Raw genomic sequence first — 15897 nt, forward strand, 5'->3', positions numbered from 1 at the left:
AGTACCTGACTGTGAACTGGGGACCTTGAAGATTTTGTGGTCACTGCTGCTTCACTGAAGTTCATGAGTTCTTTCCTTGGGTTGATGATTGGTGGAGTAACCTAAAAGAGGCGAGCCATACAGGATGGGGATGATGTCAGGGGGTTGAGGAGGCAGAAACAGGCCTAGCAATAGGCCTAGAGAAGTCTCTATGAAACTCCTTCCTTGAACCTCTAGCATTTTCAAACTCTGTGCCCCAAACCTCCTAACTACAGAAGCTCAGAGGTTTCCCCCAAAGGCAATCTCTTTGGGATCATACCTTTTACTGTATCTCTTGCTTTGGCTGCTGCTGCTAAGTCGCTTCAGTCTTGTCCGACTCTGCAACCCCATAGACGGCAGCCCACCAGGCTCCTCCGTCCCTGGGATTCTCCAGGCAAGAACACTGGAGTGGGTTGCCATTTCCTTCTCCAATGCAGGAAAGTGAAAAGTGAAAGTGAAGTCGCTCAGTCGTGTTCGACTCTTAGAGACCCCATGGACTGCAGCCCACCAGGCTCCTCCATCCATGGGATTTTCCAGGCAAGAGTACTGGAGTGGGGTGCCACTGCCTTCTCTGACCTCCTCTTAGACCTTATCTCTTAGACCTTATCTCTTAGACCTCCTCTTTTCAGTGTTGTCAGCAAAGCACATCTCCAGCCTGTTCATAAAGTTTCTAACCCGCCCAGCAGTGTGATTGTTTGGAGGTGGAAGTTACGCTGAGGTCATTCAATGACAGGTTTGCTCACATGCTCCTCAGTTCAGTGTGACGTAGTTAAACACATGGCTCAGGCTGCAATCATCCCAGCTTCCCCTCTAGTTTTACTCATGTACCCTGGTCACTGAAGAAACAGTCTCTTCCAAGTAGATTTTGTCAGGCCTTCCTCTCAAGTTTAGGCTGGACTGTTTCTGGAAAGACTCCTGAGTTCTGGCCGTAATCCTTCTGTAAGAGATGCCTGCTAACACATAGGTTTCCTGAGGACACAGTCCCCTCAGTGCCTGCCTTCTCTCCCCTTCCACCTCCCTACTCACTTTCCTATCATCAGCCTTGCCTGCCCTCCCTGTCAGGTCCGCCTTACCTGCCTTGGTTTCAAACAAGTTAAAAAAGAGCCCAGACTATTTATTTTTAGTTTCTCCATCTTCAATTAGACCTGCTGATCCCCACTTTCTGTGCAGCTTCCCTTTGTTTGCACCCCCACCCCATCAGTGCCTCTCTTTAGACTCCGGGGCCTCCTTATGGGACACCAATAGTGTTACCTACTTATCAGTTAATCTTTTCTTGGTTGGGTTTAACATATTCCTGCTCTGCCTTGGTAGATAGGACACACTTAGAAACACACAGAATTTGTAAAGGGCTGTTTTCTTCACAGAGGTACCTTGAAATTTGGAGTGTGTTATTTACCATACACACGTGTGTGTGTGTGTGTGCATTTCAGTCAAAGAGATAAACTGCCAAACCCCACTAGGTGTCCCCGTTCTAAGATCTGAATCTTCCTAATGCTCCTACAAGGAGGACCTTCCTACTTATTTCCCATACGCTAGGATCTAAGCTTTCTTTGATATAGCTTTCTCATAAATCTTTGAATGGTGCTTTCTAATTTAGAAAACTCTTTACTCCTTCAGTCCTGACAAAAATAGTCTTTGAATGCCTATGCAAAGCCAGGCATGGGGCAAGGCATGGTAGTGAAGTGATGGCAGACATCTTATTTTATGCTGGTAATAATCACATGAGACAGGTTATTATCTTACAGATGAAATTGAAGATCAAAGAGGTAACTTGCTGTCACAGGTAACTTATCTACAGTCACAGGCTGGTATGTGGCAGAGCAAGTCTCGAGCAAAAGTGTATCTGATTCCTGTATTCTTTTTCCTACATTCCATTGCCTCCTAAAAGTGGAGATACCAGGCTTCAGACATTAAGGTGGAGTTATTGAGTAGGTGATATTATCTTGGCAATGTAGTGGTCTTTCTGGGATGCAGTTGGATGTAGGGCTGGAGAGAACTGATTTTTTAAAAGGAAGCTTAAAGTAGAATGCCAGGTCCCATGAATAATATGAGATTTGGGGCTATGGGACAGTAGCAGGGGGGGAGGTTGGAGATCCAAGAGCCTGCCTCCTGTCCAGCCATCTAGTACACATAAGCAATCTTGGGTTGTCTCTTGGAACTGTGTTCTCTGACAGTTCTGGTTCTTGGTTTCCCTTCTCAAGCTTTAAGGCCCTGGAGGGCTAGATCCAGTTCTCCTGTACAGAGACAGCAGGACTCAAGGGAAATGAGGAGATGCTGAGTAGAAAGAATGCCTATTACAGGACAGGGGAGAAAAACAGAAAGACCTTAGTGTTGGCTAAAGGTGGAAATGGAGAGAAAGCATGCAGAAGAGTCTCGGGACTAGGATAAGGATAGGGTCATAGGGAAGACAGAACTGATGAGGAAAGTTCCGCATAAACTCAGGGGTGGGATGTGTGCGTAGGGAGCCAGCTGCCATTTAATAATTATTTATTGAGTACCTACAGTGTTCCCAGGCACTACTCAGAGGCTGGGGAATATATTGGTTGAAACAAACAAAATCTCTGCCCCATGATTAGAATTTGAAAGTGGAGGTGGGGGAGAAAAGGAAGATGAGAAGAGAAATAAATTGATGACATAAGCTCATCAGTACATTTTAAAATGCTATGGCAGAGATACATGGTGCTAAGAACTGATGGGAACATTTGGCCTACTCGGGGCAGGAGCAGCAAACCCTAATGGGGCTGGGAGAGGTTGTTGAGGTGAGAATTGGTGGGTTGGTGTCTCTCAGTCCCGCTGGTAGCGCTCTACCTGCAACAGTTCTGCCAACACAAGGGTTGAGCGGTTTTAGGCATGGCCGCCACGGAGGGTGGATGTAGGCTCTGAAGGGTGGGTTGGGAGGCTTGTGCAGAGGGACATCCTGTAGGGTTATGGCTCTGGGTGCCCTTTGGCAGAGAGAGTTATTTTGGAGGCTTGCCTGGCAATACAGCGGGCAGGTAGCAGGGGACTGCTGTCCACTGCCTCCTTTGAAAGAGCCTATTCAGATTGGCCATCTGCCTGACCCAGCCTTGTCACTGCTCTCCCCAGATCCAGCATATAGGCAGCCTGTACATTTATAGATAATGAAACTGAAGCTCAGAGAGGTCACCTATGAGGGTCACACAGCTAGTAAAATGGAAGCCAGGTCTCCTGGCTCCTGACCCAGCACTCCTCCAGGACACTGGGGCTGCAGCCATATTGAGTCTCCAGAAGGGCAGGAAGGAGTGCATGGAGCCTGGCTGTTGACCACTTCCCATGCATGAGGCTGAGAGGAGGGATACTTTAAAGGTCAGCGGTTATCCCAAGCCCACTTTGAGGCGACAGGGAAACTGAGTTAAACTGCAGGATGTCAGATCTGAACAGGGGACCGCACCTCGCCTAGACACAGGGGCCTTCAGAGTCGCAAGGGCTCTCCGGAGCCATCCGCTTCGTCCAGCCATTTTCCACAGGGAAAGGCGGAGGGCCGGAAACGCGACGTGGCCTTGCTCCGTTGTTTCTGAAGGGAAAGGTAGCCCTAGAACAGGCACTGCCTGCCCTCCCAGGCAGGGACGAAGGGCGGCCATAGCGCCCTAGCCCCGGGCCTCTGCGCGCCCCCCGGTGCAGGGGGAAGACCAGGCGCTCCGCCGCGCGCCCTCCTGGAGGAAGCGCTTCCGCCCGCGGGACCCCCACGGCCGCGTCCCGCTCAGCGCCGCGGCCGACACGCTCCCGACAACGTTCCGCGCGTCCACCATGGGGCCCGTGCCGCCTCCACCGTCCCCGCGGAGGATCACGCCTGAAGGTGAGCGCGGGCGGGCGGGGCGCGCTGCGCCGCTCCGGGCTGGCGCTGTGAACGCGGCCGCGGGCGGGAGGGCCCCACCGGCGAGCTGCGAGCTCGCTAACCGTCGCTCTGTGTTCCGCGGCGGCTGTCGACCCCTAGTCCGGACAGCGGGGGCGCGGAGACTGGAGACCCCAGCAGTGCACCTACTCCTGCTGAGCCCGCCTCCCGCCCCGGGCCCTTCGCGGCTGTGCCCGCGGCTCGGGGTGAGGGGGCCGGGGTCGGGGCGCAGGCGCTCCGCGGCCCGCCGTCCGCCGGCTCGAGGCTTCCCCGCGCCCGTGGCTGGCGGGCCGGCCCTGCTGCTCCACGCTGCTCGCGCCCACTGCCGCTTGCTCTTACTGCTTTCTCAGGTCTGGGGCGCTTCAAGCTTGCAAGCACGCCGCAGATACCTTGCAACCCGTCTCCCAGGGGGTCGCTCTCAACTCACTGCGCAAATGCCTTTCTCTCTCTCTCTCAGCTCGCTCCCACTATCTCTACGGACACATGCTCTCCGCCTTCCGGGACTAGCCACAGCCCCGGAAGGCCAGCTTCCTCCTGCTTGGTTTCACAGGCTCGGATAGCCCTTACCGTCCTGCTGGTTCCCCCTTACTCCCAGGGCTCCTAGTCTCCTCTCTCAGAATGTACTCGTCTACCCCTCAGCATCCCGCTACCCCAAGTCCACCGTGTGTCCCTTGTAAGGCTCTCTGGGATGTGTCTGGGTTTCCTGGTGGTGTGAGGCAGCCAGGTCGTCCATGCTTGTGGGTCTGCAGCAGGGAGAGGAAGGCAGCCGGAGATAGACGGACTCCGCTTCCCGTCTTCTGCATCTAACAGGTCTGGACCACACACTCCACCGGAGACCAGGATGCAGCACCAAGGGCTGGGGTGGCCCTTCCAAGGAAAGGGCGCTTCAGACTTCCTTGCTTGGGTTATTTGGCCTTCTGGTTTCTGTCTGTCTCTTGGTTGCACTAGATGGCCTACGTCTGCTTTTGGCAACCCCCCCTTCCCCACCGTTTTCCCTCCCCCGACTCATCCGCACTTTGTAGCTGCTGCCACACCTTCAGGACCTCTTTGGGGGCTGGGAGACGTAGACGGCCCCATTCTTTCTCAGGATGATGAACCTGGGAAGAAGGAAGGCTCAGGTGGAGATTGTAGGCCCTGGTTTAAGTTGAATCCCAAACGTCAAGCATAAGCATGGGGAAATTCAGCCCTCCTGCCCCTTGAGAGGTTGCAGGCAGGTCAGCTAGAGGGAGAGCCCACGTCCTGTGGTAGCTCTAAGCCCAGGTGGCAGCAGGAATTGCCTCCTGCCCCAGCTGTAGCGTCGAGCTGCTGCTGGGCTGGAGGGAGAAGGATCTTGGCTCTGGGGCAGAACAGAGCTAACCATGAACTGCCAGCTGTGCTCCCAGTATTTCTTCCCTTGCTGTCCCCCTGTGGCCCACTTCTTTGATAACCCCAGCCCTACAAACATGTACCTAATGAGTGGGTTGAGTACATACTAATACACTGACCTTAAAATCTGGTTTGGGAAAAAGGTAATCTGAGGCTTCCTTCCCCGATCTCCTAGCAAGAAAATAAAGCTTCCCCTTTAGTGAATCATGCCCTAGGTCCAGGAAATCCAGTGTTCTTGAAGACTGTCATTCTCCTGCTTGTCCCCAAACTGTCACCGTAGTTCAAGGTGCTTTTGGTGTTCAGGGGCTGCCTCCAGAAATTCCTGAGACCTGCCCAGTTTCAGTTGCTTTCCCCAGCAGCGTGGTTGCCTCTAGGGCTGAGGGATATAGGTCGTGGTTTGGTAGGAATGTCATTTCCAATAAGTTCTTCTTCACCCACATACTTCTCCTGCCAAGGTGCTTGGAAGTATTTGGAACCCAAGTTTAGGGTGAGTTGATGGAACCCAGAGCTTCTCCTAGTGAGAGGAGAGGAAAAGTACCTGGGGCGTGTTACCTGGAGAGTGGCCAGCACAGTGCCAGCCTTCCGGTGGCTGAGCAGCTAGTTTGCAGGCTGATGGTTTGGGTCTGAGCAGGGGCTGGGCCAGCAGGTCGGATGAAGGGTCAGGGAACCCCGTCTAGAAGCAGTGATGGAGCCTGGGGCGGTGGCGCGCTCACAGCCTTCTGCTGCAGAGCGCTGGCGCTGGGCGGGCTTCCATGCATCTGGACAAGATGTTCGCCTGCCCTTGCTCTCATTGTTGCCTGCCCTTCCTGTCAGGCCACTGGCAATGGAGCTGGAGGAGTTCTTGAGCAGAGAACGAGTCAGATGGAGATGAAAAGCCCCTGTCTCTGGGTAATGGATGTTAAGATTATGGAGGAGCCCCAGATTCCTGTGATTGATGAATTCACAATCAGAGACCATAAGGCCATCTGATTCCTTCAGGGAACTCTGATGGGCCAGCTATGTGGGAAATTTAGTCCCAGCGTCTCCTCTGTGGCTTAACCCTATCTTAATTGGTTATATCATAAGCCAGCAGCTAGCAGGATCCAGGTCTGTTCAGGGTATCTTGGGATATATTTCAGCAAGGTTATGCATACAGTGATGGAAGGTTCTTGGTGTATCTTCTGCCTCACCATCAGTATACTTTTTAGCTGGAGACTCACCAGTGGCCCATACCCTCCCTGCTCCCATCAGCTTCCTGTGTCTTATCAGGTCCCTTCTCAGCACTGTACTGGCTCAGTGCATCAAGAATGGGTGGATGGGTGTGTATGAGTGTTGAGTGTGGATGTGTATATACCAATAAATAAACTGGTCTTGAGACAACATACACATGGCTCTGGTCTTTTTTTTTTTTAAACTTCAAACTTACCTGATACATCTAGCTTATTCCACAGTCCTAAGGGCTGTTGTATGCTGGAATGTAAATAGCAGAGTTTTTCAAACTTGTAGTTAGTAACCTTCTGTTTACTTATATAACCATGGAATTGATAGGTTAATGTTTGGGTTACTTGTGCCAAGGGAGTATAGGAAAAGGAGTGAGGAGTCCTAAGTGCTGGGATTGATTTATTTCCTTCTCTTCCTCTGTACACGCCTGCTTCACTATTCTCATAGCCTTTCACACTGATGCCAGAGGATAAGTAACTCTATCCTAAACACCCTTCAGTCATGTCACTCTGCTGTGCACTTATGTAGCAACTCCCCAGCACCTCTAGATCTGAGATCCAAGTCTTTGGGGCAGGACAAGAGGCTCTCATGACGTTTTCCCATGCCCTCTCTCCCTCTCAGGCTTCCCTGGTGGCTCAGAGGTTAAAGCGTCTGCCTGGAATGTGGGAGACCTGGGTTCAATCCCTGGGTCGGGGGAAGATCTGTCTTGAGTCGGCCTAACTCAGAAATGTGTCTATCCAGCCCCGTCACCAGAAGAAGGCAGCACAAATACGTTTCTTGCCTTTGCAGCTGTGAACTTTCCAGACCCACTTCAAGCGTCACCTGGGAGGCACTGCCTGCCTCTCCTCAGCAGAATTAGGTAACCAGCAACCCTTTTTGACCTGGGCACTCTGTGCCCACCACAATATTGCCTAGTCATTGTCCTCTCTAGTCTTTCCCACAGGGCTGTGAAGAAGCTCCTTTAAGTGAATCCCATTGATCTCATGTGTCCCTAGATGAATATACTAGAATGAATAAATGAGCTAACATTATCTCAGAGGGTTTTTATGAGGATTATTATTAAATCTAAAAATTGAGAACTTTTCTGTGCCAGACACTGTTCTAAGCATGGTAAATGTATTAGTTCATCAAACCTTCACAACCCTGTGATGTATCATCATCACCATTTTATAGAACAGAAAATTGTAAAGCTGAGACCATGTAACTGGTATGATATAGCTATGTAGAAGTTTGTTAAAAGTTCTGACCCACTACCAGTATATGCTCTTCTTTTGAGTGAGCTTGAGCCCCTACCTTGAGGCTAAGCCCCCCACCTGCCTTTCTCAGACTTTCATCTTTGCCGCTCCTACAGCACTCGGCTCCTCTGCTCTTTGTGGAGACTTCTTTCTTTGTTCACTGGAATGGTGCAGTCCCTGATGGCAGCGTAATACAGCCTTGCATCTTCAAGGGGAACCATTCCACCGATGATATGGGATGGCAGAGTCCATGGGCACAGATGGCAGGATGAGAGCAAGACAAAGCCACCTTTGATTCCGGGTGGCAAACAGGCAATGGAAGTTGCTGGCCTAGTGCCTGCAAGCCTCTAGGGGTCCCCTACTACCCTCTCAATGATGAAAGGAAGACTTGACCAACTTTGGTGACCTGTTGGCTAAAGGAATGAGATCTGAAGGATTTCAGGAAAACTGCTGTTTCTTAACATTGCCATCCACTGGGTGGGAAATGTAGATGAAACAGGCTTATGTGGAAATGTGAACTTGACATTGGACTGGCTGCGTTTGAGATGAGACCCCGACGTCGGGTTTCTATCAGCATTTGTGAAAAAGAAGACTCTATATGTTTCTCCCTTGAACATTTTTCTTTGCTCCTCTTAGGAATGTACCCAGCATAGTGAGAGGCAGAGAATCTGAATTTGGTGTTTGCCTGTGGCTGAGGGATGAGGCACAGCCATAATCACTGTGGCATTTGGAATTCCCATCTGGGTCTCGGTGGTATGCCCCTAGCCATGACCCTAGTCCCACCCCTTCAGTTCTTCCTGAGCTTAGCTCACTTCCAGGTGTCTCAGCCCTAGCCTGGAGCCCAGAGGCCAGGAATTCAGACAAGTCCAGGGGGTGTGACATGTTAGCTCTTACCCATGAAATAGTAAAACTGAACTGAGGGGGCTTCTCTGCTCTCACCCTCCATTGTACCTTCTTTACCTCCCTCTCCAGCTGGTCAACCACCTGCAGCACTTTAAAAGGTTTTTCACTGCCAACTCGGTTACCCAAGGATGTTTATTAAACTGCAGCAAATAGTACTCTAAGTGTTCCACAGTTCATACCAATTATCTAAGCACTCCAAGAAGTTCCTCTCTACACACTGTCAGTTGGTATATTGACTTCAAATAATTCTTCTTTTTATTCTAGCAGATTCCCTAAAGTTCATTATTAGGCAGCATTTGATTAAGCCTGTTTGATTTATTGCAGGTGCTTCCACTGGAGACCAAATTTAAGCTGATTTCCCTAAAGAACTCACTCGTTACTCATTAATTGGAGTTTTATCTGTAATTCAATGTGAAACTTAAGTATTTGTTAATTTAAGAAAGTCTCTGTGCTTTGATGACAAATAAGACTTGGACACGACTGAGCGACTGAACTGAACGGAACTGAACTGTGCTTTAATGACAGATGTTTATCCCATGAAAATAATAAATGAGTCTAGGCTCCAGTTTGACAAAACTTTGCCATTCACACATCTGTCCAGTTCAATTCAGTCACTCAGTTGTGTCCAACTCTTTGCAACCCCATGAATTGCAGCATGCCAGGCCTCCCTGTTCATCAGCAACTCCCAGAGTTCACCCAGACTCATGTCCATCGAGTCTGTGATGCCATCCAGCCATCTCATCCTCTGTCATCCCTTTCTCCTCCTGCCCCCAATCCCTCCCAGCATCAGAGTCTTTTCCAGTGAGTCAACTCTTTGCATGAGGTGGCCAAAGTATTGGAGTTTCAGCTTTAGCATCATTCCTTCCAAAGAACACCCAGGACTAATCTCCTTTAGAATGGACTGGTTGGATCTCCTTGCAGTCCAAGGGACTCTCAAGAGTTTTCCCCAACACCACAGTTCAAAAGCATCAATTCTTTGGCCCTCAGCTTTCTTCACAGTCCAACTTTCACATCCATACATGACCACTGGAAACACCATAGCCTTGACTAGACGGACCTTTGTTGGCAAAGTAATGTCTCTGCTTTTGAATATGCATCTAGGTTGGTCATAACTTTTCTTCCAAGGATTAAGCATCTTTTAATTTCATGGCTACAATCACCACCTGCAGTGATTTTACAGTGGAAGTGAGAAATAGATTTAAGGGACTAGATCTGATAGATAGAGTGCTTGATGAACTATGGACGGAGTTCGTGACATTGTACAGGAGACAGGGATCAAGACCATCCGCATGGAAAAGAAATGCAAAAAAGTGAAATGGCTGTCTGGGGAGGGCTTACAAATAGCTGTGAAAAGAAGAGAAGTGAAAAGCAAAGGAGAAAAGGAAAGATATAAGCATCTGAATGCAGAGTTCCAAAGAATAGCAAGGAGAGAGAAAGCCTTCCCCAGCGATCAATGCAAAGAAATAGAGCAAAACAACAGTATGGGAAAGACTAGAGATCTCTTCAAGAAAATTAGAAAATTAGAGATACCAAGGGAACATTTCATGCAAAGATGGGCTCGATAAAGGACAGAAATGGTATGGACCTAAAAGAAGCAGAAGATATTAAGAAGAAATGACAAGAATACACAGAAGAACTGTACAAAAAGATCTTCATGACCAAGATAGTCACACTGGTGTGATCACTCACCTAGAGCCAGACATCCTGGAATGTGAAGTCAAGTGGAATGTGAAGCTAGTGGAGGTGATGGAATTCCAGTTGAGCTATTTCAAATCCTGGAAGATGATGCTGTGAAAGTGCTGCACTCAATAGGCCAGCAAATTTGGAAAACTCAGCAGTGGCCACAGGACTGGAAAAGGTCAGTTTTCATTCCAATCCCAAAGAAAGGGAATGCCAAAGAATGCTCAAAGTAAAGTAATGCTCACACTTGGAAAATTCCAGCAAGTTGTTTCTTCCAGGTGGGAGGCTCAAGGACTTAAAGACTGAGAAATAAGTATACAATGACAATACTTGACAATCAACCCTAATAGCCATTGCTGAGAACTGTTCATTTGTAAGATTATGAATATCAACCTCAAATTCCAATTGAAATTGAGAAGAAATAAACTTACCCAGCAACCCGAGAACCTGTGAGTTCCTTAGTAGAGATAAGTGTCTTTCTCTTGGTCAGACCATGACCACTTACTGGGCAACTGAATGCGGTGGGATTGTATCCCCCTAGGAGCTTGGAAGGTGCCAGGGCCAGAAGAAATGAATCTGATGGGAAAAGATACCCCTTGAATGGGTAGTTCGATGTTTGCATTGGATAATAAGAATGAATAATTTGATACCCACACGTGTTACCCTCCTCATCTCCAAGGGCAATGAGCCACGGAGAGCTAAGAGTTGTGGCAGTGACCTAAGTATTCCTCTCCAGTCTTTCCAAGGAGGTAAGACTGTCCAACTGAAGAAAAATGCACAACCTAACAATTGAAAGGTATGTTTTCCTTGGGGGAACTTACTGAGGACTATAGCTAGAGGGGAGAGCCTCTCAAATAGCTCTGAGGGACTGTTCTGCCAGGACATATAGGAGTTTTTGCTAAAAATAAAAATATAGTCAAATGTCAAAGATTACTGATAATCACAAAAAAACAGGCATATCACATTAATGATTTTAGTGCCTTTCTGTATATGGGAATATGCAACAGTCTGGGCTTATTGGCATTACCCTTTACATAAGCATCTTAACAGTCTAGGGCCAGTATCTGAACCACATAATGCTTTCTGTTATTTTCTCCATCTAGGAAATGGGTGCACCTTGCCACTACAGTGTCTGATGACTGGATGGCAGGCAAGATTTTTTATTTACTGAAATGGAAAACATTCCAGTAAATGGAACAGCAAATGGAATACACCCCTTGTCCACAGTGTAAACACAGTGACATAAACCCCAAAAGAAAATCTCACAAATGGGGAAAGATTAGGCCAGTTTATGCTTCCCGGTAGACCCAGACCTGCCTGGTGGTTTGGGATGAGTGAGCCATGGAGAAACTCACCCACCGCTCCCCACCCCCTCCGCCCCCCGCCACTCTTCTGTGCTCTCGCCTGCATTCTGTGAGCCTGCTCTGAGGCTTGCTTCTCCTGTTGCTTACGCAGGGTTTCTGGAGAAACCTCCAGGAGCAGTGTGTTGTCTTCTCTCTCCAGGATCAAGTCAGGAAGATAGGTGTGGTAGAGATGGTGCAGCTGGGCCTGGAGCTAGTGCAGAAAGGGCATCAGGGCCTGGGCCTGGCTGATAAAACTGGGTCAAGTCTGTTGTGAAGGGCCCGAAAGAATTGAGGCTGGAATGTACTGCACTCTGAATCCCCTGACTTCTGTAATGATTCTGAAACTTATAATTTGCAATAAGCCAGACACAGCCTGAAGCAGTCGGAATTAATAGTTTCTAGTCTGAATTGACTAAATTATAGCTGAATTCTAGCTCCTGATGCTTTAACAATTAACGTATGTGATCTCTATCCAAATCCTTCATCTCAATTCTCCACCCACCTTCTTCCCCTCAGGAAGCTAGTCTTTGGGAAATGGCATCCCATATGGGGAGATTCCTAGCTTCATTTCCTTGGATTGTTCTTTATAAACCCCTTGCTCCCAACCCTCAACGAAATTGGCTTCATCCTCTGAGCTGTAGACAGGGACCAGAATCTCCTGCAGACTGGAGTATCAGAAGAGTGTGGCAAGAGGGCATGCTATTTGGCTTGGAATAAAGGGATAGTGTCTGACTACAGTCACCCTGATTTGATCACCTCCCACTTCCTCACAGGACTCCTAATGGTGCACCAGAGGAGAGGCAGGAATTAGAGAGGGGAAACCCACAGATTCCAACTCTATACCCCTGTCTGCTGGCTGTGTTCTGAGTGCTAGGAAAATGAGCATGCTCAGGTAATTGAAAGGGAATGAACCTAGTGGGATGGAGTGCAGGAGACTGTGAATAGCACCTATGAACTAGAGTGCAACAGAATGCTGAATGAAATTTCCTACGTGTCCCCCAAGGATTTCCGTAAAATCTTGTCTTTGCCCAGCCAATGAACCAGACATGGCTTCCTTTGTAATGGTGAAAAAAGGGTTCGGGCACCTCGTGACCACCAGCAGTGTGGTGCCTCGGATGCTTTGGGAGCATCATCTGCTTCACAAGCCCTGGCCCTGCAACGTGTCCGGACCACCGAGGTGGAAGAGGCTATAGCATCAGTCATCTCCTCCCTCTATATCACAGACACTCTTCTAGCACCCAGTCTTTATTTATTTTTTAAAAAAAGAAATCCAAATAAGTTAGCAAAAAAAATATACAAAACAATGGCAAAACCACACAATGCTTAGTTAACAAAATTAATCACCCCAGGAGCCCCTGCCCCCCGCCCCGCACCTATCCCTGGCAACTTCAGCACAGAGACCTTGGTCAGATGGCAGCTTTACAAACAACACACAAAACAAAACAAAACATAAAACCACTGGAAGGTTCCCAGGATTCACTGTAAAAGCTTGGCCCCCCCAGTGACTTGGGAACTGGATTATTCCTCTCCCTTATCTCAATTCAGGGCAGGCCCAGCCCAGCCACTGGCATAGGAAGAGACGAACAGGAGATGTGCATAATCTGTCCAGGTCAAGACGCTGTCTTCATATCTCAAGCTATCTTTTCAGGGAGTGGATTTGGAGGCTGCATAACAATCAAAGGGCAGCTCCTGAGTTGCCCCCTGACCAGAGGGCTTACACAAGGGGGCACTCTGGTCCCTTGCTTTATCTCCCTGGAAACAGAACTGCCCTCTTGCTCTAAGGAGTCAGCTAAGTGAGAGCATTCTTTCCCTCTCTGGGTGGCAGGTTAACCTTAAGTGGATGAGGAGGGGGTAGTCTGGCATTTGTCAGCCCCAGAGCTGGTTTTCTGGCATCAGGAAAGCCTGGCTTAGAAGAGCCCTGCTGCAGAAGTGGTGGCATCTGTGGCCAGCTTGGGGGTGGGGGGGGGGCTCTCATGGATGCCCATCCTGGCAGACAATCTCAGTTTGGTATGGCTTCATCTGGGAAGGCCGCAGTGACATCCTCCACTGTGATGCTGTCCACGATGGAGGTGAGGGAGTGCAGATTGTGGGCATCTGTAGGGTCCGCTGGGAGCAGATGATCTATAAGGAGAAGGTAGGAAGATGTTACCTGGTTGGTGAAAGGATCGTATGACCAGAGTCAGCTTTGGAGTAGCACAGGTTTTCCAGGACAGATGGATGAGAAAAGCTTGGGGTTCTACTCCACAGCCCATGCCTTTCCTAATGCTAGGTGCACACATGTGTGTGTGTGTGTGAACACCAGTGTGCCCTCTGAAATCCCCGGTGTAGTTAGAATTTGGAAGCAGCTATTCTGAGGTAGAGCCAGAATACTGTATCCTGGGAGACTGGAACTGCCCTTTGCTGGCCAGTTTTGCAGCATTGACTCAGCAATTCCCAGAGCAGGGACACTGTCCTCTCTGTGGGGAAGGTCAGCCACCAGGCAGCAGCCGGGCTGTTGCAGGAGGCCTAGACAACTCCTTAGCGGGTCAAAGCTTCAGAGAGGCACAGGGCCTTCTAGCCCACCATGTGGGGCCCTAGTTTCAAACACCTCCTAGAGAGGCTGAGGGAAAAGTACTGGAGCAGGGAATAAGGGAAGAGGGAAGAACTGGGCCTAGAGACAGACTGCGTGATTTGAGTCAAAGCAAGCAGGGTCCTGGTCTCACTTACCCCCTGGGTTGGGGCCAAACTCCAGTGCGCTGCCCCACTGTGGACTGCAGGAGGCACTATGGGAGCTGCATTCACTGGGCACCTGCAAGACAGAATGGAGGCCCTGGGTTAGGGCACCACCATTCTTGGTAGTGTCTCTTTTGTCCAGTCCCAGTGGCCAGAAGTGCCTGTGGTGGGGTTGGAGGGAGGCTCACAAGCTGCAGCCCTCCAGCCTAGCACAGCCCCTATTTCAGAATCTTCAAAATTACCTCTCTTAATTTGGCCACAGAACCCCTGCTTCAGGGCCTTTCCCAGCACCCATCCTGGGGTGATTCTGCCCCTAAAGAGTGCTCTGTGGTTTCCTGACTCTGGGATAGGGGTGAAGGAGGCAGAGTGTCTGGCCCAACCGGGCCCACTTCTGTGCAGGCCTGTTGGGGTTGCATGAGGGAGGCTGAGTGAGTTTCCTCTCTGCTCGCCATACCCAGGATGGGGTTGACTAAGGGGCGAATCAGTCTTCTTAGGTACGCTTGACCTTGCCTTTGAGGCCCTAAGGCCAGACGCTGGGGTTAACCTTCCTCCTCATCCAGATGACTCTGGACTTGCTTCTGGACCCCTCCTTCAGGCCTGTGCCACCCCCCTCCACATGCCTCTCCTCCCAGTTGCCTTTGTCTTGTCTGGAAAGGACACGGGGACACAGGAGGTCAGCTGGGCGGTCCAGCTGTAACAAAGGAAAGGCATCCTGCAGCCTCCTAAGACCCTGCCTGGCTCCTGCTCCAGCCATCTGACTGAGCCCACGATGGGTCCCCTGAGGCTGTCCAGATGCCTCCTGTGCCCCCCTCCCCGGGCAGGCGGGTGGGGTGGCCACTTACCCCTGGCTGGGGTCCGCCCCCACCTCGGTAGCGGAGATCGCGCTCCTCCTGGTTGAGGGAGCTGAGCAGGGCCTGCAGGCGCTCTATGTACTGGATGGCGCTGCGCAAGATCTCCACTTTGGGCAGCCGCTGGTTGGGGTTGAGCAGGGTGCTCCTCTTGAGGGCCTCGAAGGCTTCATTCACCTTCTTGAGTCTGCGCTTCTCCCTCAGAGTGGCGGCGCGCCGCCGGTCCACAGACACCGACTTCCGCTTGCACACCTTACACGCCCACGGCAGGCACTGGCCCGGGCAGTGCTCCGCGGGCCCCAGCCCCTTGTCTTCAAGGGGCACGCGAGCCTCAGGGCTCAGGCCGAGCTCAGCCCGCTCGTAGCCTGGCGGCTCGAAGCCCTGGAGGTGGACAGGCAGGTAGTTCTCCCCGTCATAGAAGTGAGGTTCCTGATAGAAGTAGGGAGAGGTCTCATACAGCTCCATGGGGTCAGCAGAGACTTGTTCCTGCCACCAGCCCCCAAGCTCCTGCGGCCCCTCACGCCAACTGCTGGGTGCCATTTAAACCCTCCCCGCTGGCATGGAACCAGAGATAAATATAGCCAACGCCGCAGAAACTTGAGCCCCACTCTAAGCTGTTGCTGCACATCAAGACGCTTACAGTGGCTTAGGCGTGATTCCCCTTCCCTCTCCCCCTGCACACACCACCCGGCCCCTGCCCCAGCCAGCCTACCCCTAGCTGGCTCCCGTGCACTGGGAGGGAG

The 15897-nt window shown here is 50.5% G+C and overlaps 2 protein-coding genes across 20 annotated transcripts in view; one reads left to right on the forward strand and one right to left on the reverse strand.

Moving 5' to 3' along the window:
* The window catches only part of PPFIA4 (PTPRF interacting protein alpha 4), a 60639-nt gene extending 47776 nt beyond the window's left edge, over window positions 1-12863 (forward strand). For 13 of the 19 annotated variants that reach the window (XM_027976163.3, XM_060395968.1, XM_060395972.1 and 10 more), the window contains 2 exons: window positions 3658-3832; window positions 4679-6596. In XM_027976163.3, coding sequence (XP_027831964.2) covers window positions 3658-3832; window positions 4679-4890 — 387 coding nt within the window. In that variant the 3' untranslated portion in view covers window positions 4891-6596. Of the gene's footprint in view, window positions 1-455; window positions 698-3657; window positions 3833-4325; window positions 6597-7054 lie in introns of those variants that run through there. The other 6 variants (XM_027976170.3, XM_027976171.3, XM_060395971.1 and 3 more) reach the window with 3 other exon arrangements.
* A 730-nt stretch (window positions 12864-13593) lies between these two features.
* MYOG (myogenin) lies at window positions 13594-15619 on the reverse strand. Its single transcript, NM_001174109.1, is given in 3 exon segments — window positions 13594-13715; window positions 14301-14382; window positions 15149-15619. Coding segments are annotated over 3 exon segments (675 nt in total).
* Between the last annotated feature and the right edge of the window lie 278 nt (window positions 15620-15897).

Source organism: Ovis aries, chromosome 12 (assembly GCF_016772045.2).
Source record: "Ovis aries strain OAR_USU_Benz2616 breed Rambouillet chromosome 12, ARS-UI_Ramb_v3.0, whole genome shotgun sequence".
Taxonomy (NCBI): Eukaryota; Metazoa; Chordata; class Mammalia; order Artiodactyla; family Bovidae; genus Ovis; species Ovis aries.